General features: G+C 61.3%; 7 protein-coding genes across 7 annotated transcripts; 4 read left to right on the top strand and 3 right to left on the bottom strand.

Annotated features, from left to right (window-relative positions):
- Nucleotides 1-92: 92 nt before the first annotated feature.
- Nucleotides 93-1,009, top strand: COLE_01122 (uncharacterized protein; the record flags this gene model as incomplete). Its single annotated transcript, XM_018424744.1, has 3 exons — nt 93-121; nt 152-762; nt 798-1,009. The coding sequence occupies 3 exons, from the start codon at nt 93-95 to the stop codon at nt 1,007-1,009; spliced, it is 852 nt and encodes a 283-aa protein (XP_018281731.1).
- Nucleotides 1,010-1,279: 270 nt separating this feature from the next.
- On the top strand, nt 1,280-3,125 carry COLE_01121 (uncharacterized protein; the record flags this gene model as incomplete). Its single annotated transcript, XM_018424925.1, has 4 exons — nt 1,280-1,739; nt 1,776-2,311; nt 2,359-2,440; nt 2,476-3,125. The coding sequence occupies 4 exons, from the start codon at nt 1,280-1,282 to the stop codon at nt 3,123-3,125; spliced, it is 1,728 nt and encodes a 575-aa protein (XP_018281732.1).
- A 25-nt stretch (nt 3,126-3,150) lies between these two features.
- On the bottom strand, nt 3,151-5,026 carry COLE_01120 (uncharacterized protein; the record flags this gene model as incomplete). The annotated part of the gene is made up of 5 exons (XM_018424745.1): nt 3,151-3,707; nt 3,748-3,942; nt 3,979-4,470; nt 4,513-4,833; nt 4,870-5,026. The coding sequence occupies 5 exons, from the start codon at nt 5,024-5,026 to the stop codon at nt 3,151-3,153; spliced, it is 1,722 nt and encodes a 573-aa protein (XP_018281733.1).
- A 139-nt stretch (nt 5,027-5,165) lies between these two features.
- Nucleotides 5,166-6,800, top strand: COLE_01119 (uncharacterized protein; the record flags this gene model as incomplete). The annotated part of the gene is made up of 2 exons (XM_018420684.2): nt 5,166-5,787; nt 5,827-6,800. 2 exons carry the CDS (start codon nt 5,166-5,168, stop codon nt 6,798-6,800), a joined length of 1,596 nt encoding a protein of 531 aa, XP_018281734.1.
- Nucleotides 6,801-8,058: 1,258 nt separating this feature from the next.
- Nucleotides 8,059-8,683, bottom strand: COLE_01118 (uncharacterized protein; the record flags this gene model as incomplete). The annotated part of the gene is made up of 2 exons (XM_065626128.1): nt 8,059-8,593; nt 8,625-8,683. 2 exons carry the CDS (start codon nt 8,681-8,683, stop codon nt 8,059-8,061), a joined length of 594 nt encoding a protein of 197 aa, XP_065482622.1.
- A 134-nt stretch (nt 8,684-8,817) lies between these two features.
- Nucleotides 8,818-9,358, top strand: COLE_01117 (uncharacterized protein; the record flags this gene model as incomplete). Its single annotated transcript, XM_018425129.1, has 4 exons — nt 8,818-8,859; nt 8,899-8,927; nt 8,960-9,055; nt 9,265-9,358. The coding sequence occupies 4 exons, from the start codon at nt 8,818-8,820 to the stop codon at nt 9,356-9,358; spliced, it is 261 nt and encodes an 86-aa protein (XP_018281736.1).
- A 449-nt stretch (nt 9,359-9,807) lies between these two features.
- Nucleotides 9,808-12,171, bottom strand: COLE_01116 (uncharacterized protein; the record flags this gene model as incomplete). Its single annotated transcript, XM_018420685.2, has 2 exons — nt 9,808-11,097; nt 11,134-12,171. 2 exons carry the CDS (start codon nt 12,169-12,171, stop codon nt 9,808-9,810), a joined length of 2,328 nt encoding a protein of 775 aa, XP_018281737.1.
- Between the last annotated feature and the right edge of the window lie 2,374 nt (nt 12,172-14,545).

Below are 14,545 nucleotides of genomic sequence, written 5' to 3'. Positions count from 1 at the left end.
GACGGAATACGGGCCGAGCAGCGGTGGAGGTCGGCTGCGAGACTTCGTGGAAGAGCCTCGAGCGATGCACAGCCATCTTTCAACCACACATCATGGTCAACCCTAACGAGGACACTGAATTGTGAGCGCTTTGCGGGCAGTCTGACAGCAGCAACGACGCGCTGCGTGCGCAGGGCATCCTGCCCCCGAAGCCCCCTTCGCGCTCTCCATCTCCCGACATTCCGCACATTACGCGGGCGGACGCGACGCGCGCGCTCGCCGAGGTCGCGGACGCCGACCAGTTGGGTGACCTACTCGAGGGAGATGGCCTTGACTCGGACGATGAGCGCATGTTCGAGGACTACCGCCGCAAGCGGCTGGCGGAAATGCAGCAGGCGGAGAAGAAGGGCAGGTTCGGGAGCATGGAGCCGCTTGCGCGCGAGGACTTTGTGCGCGAGGTCACGGAGGGGAGCAAGGCCGTGCCGCCTGGCGAGGAGGTAGACGAGGACTCGGACGACGAGGCGCCGAAGAAGAGCCGTGGGACAGGTGTTGTGGTCTTCCTCTTCCAGGACTCAATACCGCTGTCCCAGCACTTTCGACCACTGCTGAACCAGTTGGCGGCCGCGCACCCCGAGACCAAGTTCCTCGCCATTCCCGCTCAGCTGTGTATTCCCAACTACCCCGACAAGAATGTCCCCACACTCCTGATTTATCGCGGTGGAGAGATGATGGGGCAGGTCGTGGCTGGCGCCGGCCTGAAGGGCATGAAGACGACGGCTAGGGGTGAGCTACAATGCTCGTATCAGAGCTGACGACAGATCTCGAGGCGCTTCTCATCCGTTACACGGCGCTGAAGGGCCCATCGAAGGCGCTGCGCGGCGGCGGCAACCGTGAGGAGGACAGCGATGATGATCTCGAGGACGATGTTGGTGCCGTCAATACCCGCGGAGGGGGTATCCGGAGCGGCGGCGTCGGCGTGGGTACGAGGCGGGACGCGAGCGACGACGACGACAGCGACTTTGACATGTAGACTAGACGTGCATGCATTCATTTCGATGGATGTACAAACGGAATTGCGGTTGGGGAATTGTTGGTCTGGAACTGCCAAGTCATTCCGCCCTGGCCAGCGCAGGTTCACGATTCACAATCCTCCCGGCCTCCATCTCATTCTTCACGTCATCCATCCATGACACCCCGCGCGGAAGAAGCGCGCAGTCCGCGTAGCCCGCGCGGCCGCGCGTCGCAACTCGCCGACGACCTGCACACCACCTCGAGCTCGCGTCCGCGCTCTCCTTTCCCCATGTCTGCCGCGGCACCGGCGGCGGTATCAACAGCACATGTCAACGTCGAGACGGCTTCGAGCCTCGACGCGTCGACCTCGAGCTCGCTGCTCTCCCCACCACGTCCCCGCCTTCCATCCTCCCGCAGCGCACCGAGCGTCTCTGCCGCCGCCGCCTCCGCGTCTCCCTTCACGTCCGACGAGTCGCGTGCCCCATCCCCAGCCGTCGCGTCGCTCGTAGCCACCCCGCACACACCGCGCTCGCGCCGAGTCTCCGCTACCGGTGCGACACCAATACGCACACCAAGCCGGAAGGGCAAGGAGCGCGCCGCGGAGGTCGAGGCTGACGCGATCGGCGAGGTGAGCGTGCAAGGCAGCGCGCGGCGCGGGTTGCGGGAGCTTGTCGCTCGTGATGAGCGGCGGCGCGAACGGGAACGGGAGCGGGACAGGGAGCGAGGGCTACCAGTAGCGCGTACCAAGGGTGAGTCTGAGGGCGTCCGACAGCAACTGACTGCAGACATGACGGACGTATCACCGGCGCCAGAAACGGCAGATGCCCGGCCGCGGCGATATTATGTCCTCACGAACGCCGGCAAGCCTGTTTTCAGCATCGGGCACGCGGACGAGGACACGCTCACCAATCTCATGGGCGTGGTGCAGGCGCTGGTTTCGATCTTCGCCGAGGACGACGATAAACTGCGCTCCGTCGTTCGCGGGCGCACACGTATCGCCTTCCTCATCAAGCCGGAGATGTACCTCTTCGCGGTCAGCGACTGGGGCGAGCCGGAGCACGTCCTCCGCATGCAGCTCGAGTACATCAACCTGCAGATACTGAGCGTCGTATCGGCCGCGCAGCTCGCGCGCGCATTCGCCCGCCGTTCCAATTTTGACCTCTCGCGGCTGCTGGTGGGAAGCGAGAAGTTCCTCCACTCGCTTGTCGAGACCTGCCAAGACGACCTGAGTTTCATGACCACAACGTTGCAACCATTACGCATGCCGCCCGCGCTACGCGAGAGCGCGGGCAACACTCTCACGCCTCCTGCCAAGTTCAAAGTGAGTCAGAACGCTCTCGCCCTGTCTTCAGCGATTGCTAACCCCAGGACTTGTTGTACGTTCTTCTTATTGCGGGTGGGCGGATAGTCACCCTCCTCCGACCGCGGCGGCACGCAGTGCATCCCGCAGGTGAGGTTTCTGCTTCGTACTGCGGCTTACACCAGACATGCACCTGCTGTTCAACACAATCGCCACGTCTCCGACACTACGCGAGGTGGAGACATGGCTTCCCATCTGCTTGCCCAAGTTCAACCCGCAAGGCTTTGTGCACGCGTACATCTCATTCATCCGCGAGGAGGTAGGCCTAATCTTCATCTCTGCCGATAGAGACGCCTTCGAGCCGCTGTGCGGATGGCGCGAGCTGGTGGTGGAGCAGCTCTCGCGGGACGGGGCCCTCGACCGCATCGCAGCGTGCGTCAAGAACCACCCGTACACTGTTGCAGAGATTGGATCGCCAGGTCTGCGACACTTCGTGTACAAGAACCGTGGCATGGTGCAGATCACCTCGCCCGAGTGGGAGGAGCCGTACACGAAGGGCAGCGAGGCACGTCGCCGCCTCGTCACGCTCTACCAGAAGGCGCAGGATGCGTTGTTCGCGCGCCCGGGCACAGGGCAACCAACACCGCTGAGGCTGCTCTACCTTGCTGGGCCACACGAGGCTGTCCTCGCCTGGCTGACCCGCCCTTTCGAGTTGTACGTGGCCGTCTCCCCGCACCTCCCCATGAACGCGGTCGTAGCTACCGCCAACCGTGTCGCTAAGTGGGTGAACCTCGAGGAGAGCCGCCTGTTCCTCCGAGACGCACCGGTCTTTTAGTTGTATGTATGCATCTTCTATCCCTCTATTCCGCTTCTTCTGCATCCGAGTCCGTGTCATTGGCGTTGAGGTCGCCCTCAAAGATGTCGTAAGACGCCTTCTCTCCTGGCGGGAACAGGCGCTCCGACTCCGGCACCTGCTCCACCACAGGCTCCTCACTTGGCCCCGTCTCGACCCAGCCCCAGCGGCGGACGAGACGGCCCTGGATAGAGCCGAAGAAGACGGCCATGACGGTCGACGTCATAATAATAACGTTGTACGGCATCGAGAAGTCAGGCGTTGGCACGTCCAGAAGCAGTTTGGCGGAGTACACGCGGCGACGGGACGATCGGCGGTGGTCTACGTCCGCCTCACTCTCGTCGTCCTCTCCCTCAACGTCGAGCAGGGTCAGCACGCCGGACGGGATCTCGCGCCCGCGCTCGGCGTCTGGCCGGTGGTCGTCGTACTTCAGCGTGAGCTTGGTGAATGGGATTGAGAGGCGTAATGTGCTGCGCGCTGGCAGCGTCAGGTGGAGGTGCAGTGTAGTCGTTGAGGGCGTGGGCGGGACGGAGGGTATGTACTCAATGTCGCGGAGGAGGTCACCTACTGTCAGCGGAGCCCTGGCCGAGTAGCCGGCACTCACGTCTGTCCTCGCTGTCGATGGAGACGGCCAACTCGCTCATCCAGCCCTTGACCCACCACGGCCACACCTCGGAGTAGACAGCAGGCCGGTCGACGTCGGCGTTGTTCGCGATATCCACCACCAGCGTGGCGTCCGCAGCGTTCCGGTCCGCCGCAACGCGAGAGATCGTAACGAGCGGTGGCTCGAAGGAGAGCGCTGGGGTCAGCCGTCATTGCTTGCAGCCGGACGTACGGTGCTCGAATTGCCCTTCACCATCCCACCAGAATGCCATGTCCTTGCCTGCCACCTTGGCGAGATCCCACTCGTCCACGGTCCGCTTCCTCCCGTCCATCCAACGCTCAACAGTGCGCGGCGGCGCGGGGTCTGCGCGGAACCGGTCGTCGCGAGGTCGGATCACCCGGATTACTGAGCTCGAAGCCGCTGGGAACACCCGCGGCAGCGGCTGCTGGAAAACCTTGTTGATGGTAAATGAACGCTCACCGCGCTTTGGTACCAGGTCGACTACACCTTCCCACCACCCCTTCCATGATCCAGGGGCGTCCGCCGTCGGCATCACCACGTCGATGCCCTCCGTCTTGAAGCCCCATGCGAGCACGACGCCCGGCTTGGCGAGGAGCGCAGAGAGGCCGGAGACACCCTTGCTCGGAAGGAGTGAAAGGAAAGGGGTAAGGTTCTCCGTGCAGAGGTGCAGGTGGGGTGTGGAGACAAGGTAGTGGGAGGCATCTGTAGTCAGTCGTGACAGTTGCAAGCTGGACCTACTCTCACCGTCGCGAGCAGGGGGATACAGCTCGCCGAAGGTGCGCACGGCCTCGCCCGAGTCCTCGGCGCCGACGACGCCCGCGCAGAACATGCCGCCAAATGCATGTGTGACGGCGTCCCACGCGGCGTCCGTCTCGGCGGGCGAGCCGCGCAGCCAACCTCGCACACTCCCACCGCCACCACCAGCGTCGTAGGAGAGCGGACCCGCCTCGCCGTGCCGACGCGCGTGCCACTGGCCAGACGTGAAGGACACTGTGAGTTCAGAGACATTGTTCCGCTCGAGTGGCAGGAGCAGCCCCGGCGGCGTCAGTGAGTGATGGCTCTGGTCTGGTGTCAGCTCAGCTCGGCCAGATCGCTACTAACGTGTTGAGCCCGCGCCGTGATGCAGGTCGAACTGCGTGGTGTACTCGAAGAGGACGCTGAGCTTGCCATCAGGCAGCGGGTGGAGCGTGAGGGACTCGTGGAAAGTATCGCGCGCCACGGCGGCGGCCGCCAGAAGAATGGGTGCGGCGAGCCGCATGGTGGATGATGACGAGACAAGATCGTAATGTGGAGGCAGTCAGACTTTGTTTTCGTCCACTTTCTCTCAACCCATCCACGAGTCAGCCGCCCGTCCGGGATACGGTCTGGCCGAGCTTAGCTCGCTCAGCGCGCACGAAATGAGCGGAATTGTTGCCCCACAACCAATACGGGCGGGCGGCCTCTCGACTCCTGCTGCGGCGGCGTCGGGCTCGGCCCTGCCCTCCCCGAGCATACGAGGCAAGAGCGCGCCGAAGTCTCCCAAACCGAAGAGTCCCAAGTCTGGCCCGCCTTCACGGCCCCCATCTCGCACTGAGCGCCGCTTCGCATGCACCTTTGCCGGCTGCGATAAGGCGTTCTTCAAGCCGGCGCGCCTGGCGGAGCACATGCGCACCCATACCGGCGAGCGGCCATACGTCTGTGAGTGCGGGCAGAGCTACCGCCGCGCCACGCACCTCACCGCCCACCAGCGTACGCACAAGAGCGAAGCAGACAAGACGTTTGTCTGCGCGCGCGAAGGGTGCGGGAAACGATTCTGGACTGCCACTCATCTGGCGCGGCATCAGACGGCACACGACACCGCGGAAGTGCACGCTTGCACGCAGTGTGAGGAGTCGTTTCCCAAAAGTCACCTTCTTCGCGAGCATGCTGCCGCTGCGCACATGCCGGCGGGGAGCAAGCCGTGGCCATGCACGCACGAGGGATGCGGGCGAAGCTTTGACACAAAGCAAAAGCTGAGGGCACACGAGAAGACACACGATCGTACGTTATAAGTTGACGCTGACTCGAAGCTGACAGCAGCTACGCGCTACACCTGTTCGCATCCTATTCATGGGCTGAACATGCCCTCGTTCCCCGTCTGGTCCGCGCTGCAAACACACATCCGGGAGGCGCATCCGCCGACATGCCCGCACGCCGAGTGCGAGGGGCGCCCTTTCAAGAACGCCGGCCTACTCCGACAGCATCTGCGAGTGCATGCCGAGCGTGAGGCAGACCTTGCCGCCGGGCGCGACCGGGAAGAATCGGCGGACCTGCCGCCGGTGCTGGCGGAAGCGTCGACGCGGAGGAAGAAGCGCAAGCTCAGCGCCATCTCCGAACGGGAAATAGCGGCGCTCAAAGCGGATGGCACTCTTCTGCCTACAGCGCCATCGGGCGGCTCAACCCCAGCAACGCCAGGCACACCGAAGAAGCTCCCACGCATCCTTGCGGGGGAAGCCGGCAAGGACTGGACGTGCGGAGCGCCCGGATGCGGGGCGCGTTTCAAGAGCCGTTTTGCGCGCGATGAGCACGCGCAAGCGGCGCACTCGAGCGGGCGGCATAAGTGCGACGTGTGCGGGCGCTCATTCCGTCGCCCAGTGAGCTTGAAGCGGCACCAAGCCGGCGAGTGGTGCGGTAAGGACGAGCCTAGTGGGGGTTCTACCCCCAAGCGCACGCGCAGCGCCAACCTCGACGCTATATCCGCAGGCGATCTCCTCACGGGCAGCGCGACGCTTCCGGGCGGCGTGCTACATCGCCGCTGGGCATGTCCATACGTTTATCAGCTTCCAGAGGGTGAAGAGGAAGGCGGAGGAGAGGCAGGGGCGAGTGAGGAGGAGGACACGAAGGACGGGACGGACGACGGTAAGCGGTACACGTACTGCTCTGAGCGATTCCATCGCGTGTACGATGTGCGTCGGCATCTGGCGGCTGCGCACCAGATGGTGTTGAGTGATCTTGCGACTCGCGAGATGTTGCTGGCGGATGGACAAACGGGCGAGGATGATGAGACGCAATAGACTTATGGTTCAGTTGTATTGTTGCTGTTGGTATTCGTGCCATGTACTTCTTGTTGTGGGGTCGGCGATGCTTCGCTGTTAAGTCAGACTTGGATCAATGAATTATAACGTCGTGTCATGTCTATTGTGATTTCTGGTAGCGAAGGAAACTTCACGAGAGATGGAAATTGGAGACGTAGTGCGAAAGAGCATTCAACTACCGGTGGTGATGCTTCAGCTGAAGGATGCGGGAGAGGAGGGGTGAGTTCGCAGAGACAACAGGCACTCGCTCGAAATTCTCTGATCGTGCAGCTTCTGCACAAGATCGCCAATCTACAGTGCTGCATCCACTCGTAGTGTGGCGTATTCATCCTTCTCTCGCCCGTAATACCTGTTGCCCCATAATGCTCCGTCCTCCGTAATCACTTGCATGCCAGCTTCGTCGATGGCCTAAGCAGCCGCAAGAGAAGAGGCCTTTATGGAGATGCAATGGCTGGACTAGGCATCGACTCGATAATACAGTAGTCGAGGTCGTCGTAAGGGGATCGGAAGGACAAACAGTGCCGTGATTCCACATCCTCGTTGGTACTTTTTGACGGCTGTTGTACGCTACTCGTATTATCGTTACCTTCTCCAAGCTCCCAGAGTGCGGCTGGAGCGCTCATCATGAACAGTTGACGGAAGTGCGCCGTTCTCATATGATTCGAGTGCGAGCGGAATCGGAGTCACGTGATTTGACATCACCTTATGAGGGTGGCGCGGGAGCAAAGCCACGTGGCCCTCAACCCGCCATCCGTCTGGGGGTATGCCACATAACGCCTATTCCCGTGACGCCGGACGCTCTTCGCCCACATTAGTGTACCCTTTAAGGTGCCGCAAACCACCCAGAGCTCGCCCACCTTCGGGTGGGCATAACTAAAATTGGAACGATACAGAGAAGATTAGCATTGCCCCTGCATAAGGATGACACAAAAATGAGACAGAGAGGTGGACTTCGGTCCAAATATTTTTTCTCCTTTGGGTGCCATGTCGCTGGCTCTGAGTCGAACGCATGCACTGGGGGATGGGAGGTTCGCTGCACTGTCCTCTGGTAGGCGTCTCCAACCTTGCTTGCACCAACAGTCTCCTTTCTGCCGCATACTTGCAAAGCATGCATTCGACGGTCCACGGCCCTGCGGTGTGACCACAGCAATGACGAGGACAGACAAGTAGCTCAACCAGCAATGGGCGACAGCGAAGAAGCACACCTCTGGGCGCACCACTCCCCTCACCCTCACGGCTAACACTCATAAAGTACCCACACCCCTCGCCCCCAATCCGTCTTCTGAACGCATACATACACGTCGTCGCACAGAGCAAATACATAACAGGATAGCGGCACACCTTGCGGCGTGCCGCCCGCCTTAGCCCGGCCCAATCTGGCGTCAGCCCTCGTCTTCTCGTCTCCCTTCGGACTCACACGCGGCATGTCGTAGTGCTCGCTCATCGAGTCAAGGCGCGCATTGAGCTGCGCCACGCGCTCCTTGTGCGTAAGATGCACGTTGCGCTTCACGCGCTCCTCGCGCCGCTTGCGCTGCACCTCCTCGAAGCGGCGCTCGGCCTCGGTCATACGCCTCCCGCCCGCCGGCGCGGGCGACGCGGACGCGGACGCGGATGCGGATGCGCTGCGCCGGTCGTCGCGCTCGCGCTCGCGCGCGCCGTCCTCGGGCGTACGTGCGCGCTCCTCCCGATCCCGTTTAGTCTCGGCAGCGGCGACATCAGCCTCTTTGCGCGCCCGCTCGTCGGGCGCGTGCGTCTTCTTCTTCTTCTTCTTCCTGCCGTCAGCGCGGCCGGCGGGCGACATACTTGTCCTCGCCCTTGAATTTGAGAGAGCCGCCGGGACGCGGCACGGCGTAGTCGCTCATGTTGCGGATGACGGACCGGTGACGCTTGGGTGGCGATTAGTGTGGAGTTACCAGGGGATCAAATAAACTACTTTTCGCCGCTTGAGCTCCTCCATCACCCTCCTTCCATCCACCACCAACACAACACCTAAAACATGAGCGCCGAGCAGAACCTCCAGTTCGACGCCGCGACGCAGGTATGTCTCCAAGAGGGTGTAGACAGAGGCTGATCCCAGGCCGAGCTCCAGGAGTTTGTCGAGACCGAGTGCGTACCGCATGCTTCGGCACTGACGGCAGGCGCGCAAAGGCCAAGATGCAGGCCAGCATCCACGAGCTCACGGACCGGTGTTGGAACACCTGCGTGACGGGCGGCATCAGCTCCAAGTTCTCCAAGTGAGTGGGGGGTGACCAAGCGACAGGCGGCTCTGGACCGGTCTGGACGCCGAGTGGTCGGGACACCAAGTGGTCTGTACATCAAGTGGTCTGGACGCCGGGTAGTCTGGACGCTCCGAGTCTGGATCGTGCGGACGTCTGACTGCGAGGAGTGTATGCACCTGCCCCCCCAAGGCTTCGCTTTTGCGCCGCGCCACCGCTGACGCCAGGTCCGAGGCGTCGTGTCTCGAGAACTGCGTCGACCGCTTCCTCGACACGTCGCTGTACATCGTCAGCCAGATCGAGCAGCAGAAGCAGCACTAGAGGCATCATGTATCGCTTGTCCGAGCGGGCGAGAGCTGCGCAGCGAGGTAGAGCGCGGTGGTGTGTGAAAGGGTGTCGTGGGCGGGCGAAGATGCCTGCCAGTGGTGGTGGGACTTTATGAGTTGGATGGTCTAGATCACTGGAAAACTGACGTCGGCACGAACGCGGCTGGGCTCGACTGGGTCTCTGATGATTGCTGCCGATATACACCGCTAGGACTTGCTTCATTTCGCAAACGGAGCGACAGAGGCCCCAACCGATGTGCACAACAGCCAAAGCAGTCGGCCACACCTGTCCCCCCCCCCCCCCTCTCACACTGCTACACTGTTGCATGACCGAGATATGTCTGGGTATAATGTCCTCTCGAAACACGCTCACCGCTGGTATCTGGCAGCGTGAAATCGCCCAGCCTTCCGACCTTTGTCGCACCCACGCCGCCTTTTCCCCACTTACGCACCACCACCGGACCGCTCGACCGAGATGCGCGGGCGCTTGTCCTTGTCCTCGGGGCTGAGTTTGGCGAGGTGCGTGAACGCCGAGTCGAGCTGGAGCTCCTTGAGGCCCGCAGCAATGTCGAGGAAGTCCTGGAAGTCGACGGCACCCTTGCGCGTAAAGTCGACCTCCTTAAGGATGCTGGCCGCGACGTCGGGGTTCGCGTCGTAGCCGGCGCTCTTCATAGCGCGCAGGATGTCCTCGCGCGTGATCCGGTTGTCGTGGTCCAGGTCGAGGCTCGCGAACTGCTCCTTGAGGCGTGCAAGCTCCTTCGGGCTGAACGCGGAACGCGCGTAATGCGCCGCCTCCTCCTTGCTCGCGAGACCCAGCACTCCGATCTTGCCGGCACGCGCGCGCACGTCCTGCAGTGTGATCTTGGTGGCGTCGGGAAGACCCATCGACTTGAGGAACTGGACAGCGTCGTCGAACTCGGCGCTCTTGCGCACTCCGTCCCAGCCGAGCTCCTCGCCCATTATGTCGATCACTCTTGGCAGGACCTCGAGCGTCACCTGGACGTTGAGGAAGGAGAGGCGCGTGCGGCGTGCGATGAAGTCGGTCGCCTTGAGCGCAAACTCGTGGCGCACGGCGTAGCGTGCCTCGGCCTCGATGTAGGGGTACAGAGGGGAGAGACGTTTGCCGTGGATAGGCCAGCTCTGGCCAGTGGGGTCGGCCATGGACGCTACCGCCCATGCGCGGTCGCCATAGCTCTCAGCAAGGTGCTTGGCAACAGCCGTCTCGAGACCGAACTGCTGGATGAGCTTGATGTACATGGTCGGTGTCCAGGCATGCGCGCCCATCAACTTGATGTGGTGCGTGGGACATGGGCCATTGGGCTTGAGGCCAAACTCCTTGATGGCCGCGTCCACGGTCTCCTCGGCCATTTCACGGTAGGTAGTCCACTTGCCGCCGGCAATAGTGAGGAGGCCACCCTTAGAAATGTTGATCATGTGGTTGCGCACGAGCGACTCAGTGTTTTTGGCCGCAGGGTCGCGCACAAGCGGGCGGATACCCGACCAAGCGGAGAGGACGTCACCACGGCGTACCTTGACGTCGGGGGAAAGGTAGCGGCGCACCTCGTCGAGAATCCAGGTGATCTCCTCCTCGGTGGGGATGGGGTTCTGGCTAACGGTTGCGGGCGAATCGGTGGTGCCAGCAATGACATTGCCCTGCCACGGGAGGAAGAAAATGACACGCCCATCGGACGTGGCCGGGTCAAGTAGACCCATCTTCTGCGGGCCGTAGTAGTTCTGCTGTCAGCCAAATATCGGCAAAAGGTGACTCACCGGCAGAGTGATGTGCACGCCCGAGGAGGGCGCGACGATCTCCTGAGTCGTGGGCTCGTCGAGCTTGCGCACGCCGTCCGCGAACGGACCCGTGGCGTTGACCACGCCACGGCAGCGCACGTCAAACTGCTCGCCGGTCATGCGGTCCTTGAGAGTCGCAGCGCAGATGCGCTGCTCACCACCGCGAGTTGGGTCGGGCTTCTTGTGCAGTGCTACGACCTCGCACTGATTTGCGACAATCGCGCCGTGCTGCACGGCAGTGGCCACAAGGGATATGTTCATACGCGAGTCGTTGTGCTGGCCGTCGTAGTAGACGACAGCACCGACCAGACCGTCGGGCTTGAGCATGGGGAAGGCCTCGAGTGCGCGGCTCTTGGTCATCCAGTACGAGCTCTCCATGTTCTCCTTGCCGGCGAGGATGTCGTACATCTTGCAGCCGGCGTAGTAGTAAGGAAGCTGCCACCATGCGTAGAGGGGGAGGAGGATTGGGAGCATGTGGGAAAGATGGGGTGCCGTCTCGAGGAAGATGCGGCGCTCGCGCAGCGCCTCCTTGACAAGCTTGTACTGCTCATAGTCGAGCTCCATGACGGCCTTTTGCAGGTAACGGACACCGCCGTGCACGAGCTTGGTGCTCTTTGACGACGTGCCCGAGGAGAAGTCGTCGCGCTCGACCATTGCGACCTTGAGGCCGCGCGACGCCGCGTCCACGGCAGTACCCGCACCAGTTGCTCCGCCGCCAACGATCAACAAGTCGAATACGTCATCATCGTCCTTTGGCGTTGCATCCTTGGAAACAAGGCCGGGTTCAGGCCCGCCATGCGCTGTACGCTTGATGAATGTGCCCGAGGAGCGAAGGTGAGCGAGCATCTGCTCACGGCTCATGGGTGCCCAGAGAGGGCCGGGGCGGCGTTTGGTGACGGGAGCAACATCCGACTCGAGCTTGGTCCGCTGTTGCAGGTAGAGGTAGGAACCACCAGCGACGAGAGCGGTGGCTGTCAAGTACGCGGCGCGTCTTGGCTGGACGGCGAGGCGGAACATGGTATGCTTGGGTGGGCGGGAATGAAGAGGTGGGGGGAAAGAGATGCAATGGACTTTGAGGATGGACACCAGATGACCAGAGGTGCAGAGCGAGCAGTCACCGCGTGGTTCTAAACCAACAGGCACGGGGCTCTATGACGGCAGAGATGACGGGGGGTGGGTGAGTTGGGTCAAAGCCCTCGTAACTGCAGCCCAGGGTGAAGTGTAGAAGAGGGTGCCGTGGGGGAGGGGGGGTGATGGAGAGATGGAAAGAGATGGAAAAGAGATGAGAGGGAGACGCGTCAAAGATAAATAAATAGGAGCAATGTGAGATTGTGGTGGAACGGGAATGTCGACTCGAGGCACAGCGCCACCGTGCGCGCCCGGTGCCCTCTTCCCAACTTTGAAACCGCCGGCAGTTGTCCCCAGCTCAGCGGCCCAGCGGCCCGGGTCACCGGCCGGCCTGTGACATTCCCAACTTTGAAAGGCTACTTACTCTGCGCAGATACATGAGTACTTCCCATGGGACGACACGAACGGGACGTTGTATCAAGTAAATTGCATGAGGAGTGAGACATTGTGGATCGAGTATACACATGGATGATCAAAGTTGGGGATGGCTAAGGCCAAGTTGGGGATGGTTAATCAATCCTTTGCAAATTCCTTAATGGCGCCAAGTCACCGATCACCGAACGGCAATCTTGTCGACAGTACAGCCCACACCAACTTCGTCTATCATGCTATCCACCACAAGTTGAAGGCGTATGCAATGCTCTGCGGCTCATCCCCAACCTCAGTTTTGTGTTGCATGTTGCACTCATCGCTATCCCCAACAACACTCGGGACATGCTCAATGCTCAATCTACCGCCCATCGCCGACTACACTTCCCGTCACAGTCCGCGAGAGTCTCTCACACAAGCGCCCTCACGTCAACCGCAAATCAGAGGGCGGAGCGGATGCGCCCGTATCGATGGTTGGGACGGCTCTGTGGTCTGTCATCAGTGATCAGTGTTGGTGCACTTGGTTCGACGCGTTCGGCATCAGAGGCAATAGGAGGCATTTCGGACCTGGCGGGGTGGAGGTGCGGAACGGCGATCTACGCACAGACTTGTGGCTGCCACCTCGTGCAGAACACACGTTTTCCATCACGCCACCCAATCCATCTATCGTATCAATCTCCAGATCTCCAGCTGGTTTTGAGCTTGGAAAACCGCTCATGTAAAACGCTAGGACGAGATAAGGCCTAGGATAGGCAGGTCCACGCACCAGTTCTAGACAAGTCCGCATTGCGAGCGTTTCAGGACGGGCCGTCTTATGCCATTCTGTGATGTGACTGACAACCAACATTCTCAACCTCCAGAGCGTCAGACGTCAGAGCAACGCACCTCCGTCACCCCTCAAATCCTCAAATAATCATCGAAAGGTTTTGCACCCGGTAGGGGTCAAGTCATCGATGGTACAGTAGAAATGGGCATCCTCCGAGTCGGGCCCGAGTGGAACGGAAGTCCGAGGCGGAGGAGCCACTTGCGCCGGGGACTCCGTTGGACACCCTCACCAACGAGCACCTCGCCTGCGGGTCTGCTTTGACTCTTGACTTGGTACCGCAAGCGAGGGCGTATTCTCCGTCGATCACGTTGCAATGGGCTCCGTGCGTCAGCGCACGGGTCTCTCTTGAACACGTTTCGCTGATCTTATTTGTGGTGACTACCCGAGGCCAGGCCAACCTTTGGTAGATGGAAATCCTGCGAGAACGCTAAAGCCTCGATGACGCCACTCTGCGCCTCTCCGTCGCGGACGTCCATATCTGTCCGGAGGCGCCGATAAACGGGGCGGAAGTCACTGCACACAGTTGGAGCCGCCGGCCTTGACTTGGGCGCGTTGAGCGCTCTGCCCGCTCTCAACGAATTACCTCGAGCGAGATCTGGTTCCTGCCCCAGAGATCGTTCGGGCAGCGGTGGCAGATGCGGCGGCCATACTCCGCAATAAACATTACTGGGTGCCGAACAGCCGGAGGCTAATGACGCGAGCAATTCGTCAGCAGTCGGCAAGTGGAGCCTTTCGGATTCAAATGCTCCTAATGATGCTACCATTTGCCAGCTAACTACCATCTATACCCTCCATTCCGTCGCGATACTAGCCGTTGAATGCAGCGATATCATCACTAGGGCAAGGTGATCAGAGATCTGGGCATTCACACGTCAGCTCGCGAGCGCAACCCACAGGTCATACGCCATCGTCTATGATCTGTGAGCCTGAGACACCGGAGTTACTATTACTGAGACATCTGTAGAATAAAATCGGAGAGCTTAGGGCCATCCATCAGCGGCGTCAGAGGCTTGGCTCCACCACGGATGTCCGGAGTGTACCTCGCGGCGCCGGCAGACGCTGGGGTCG

Source organism: Cutaneotrichosporon oleaginosum (assembly GCF_008065305.1).
Source record: "Cutaneotrichosporon oleaginosum strain ATCC 20508 chromosome Unknown ATCC20508_contig01, whole genome shotgun sequence".
Taxonomy (NCBI): Eukaryota; Fungi; Basidiomycota; class Tremellomycetes; order Trichosporonales; family Trichosporonaceae; genus Cutaneotrichosporon; species Cutaneotrichosporon oleaginosum.
Note: the sequence above shows the minus strand (reverse complement) of the source record. Positions and strands in the feature narration are given on the sequence as shown.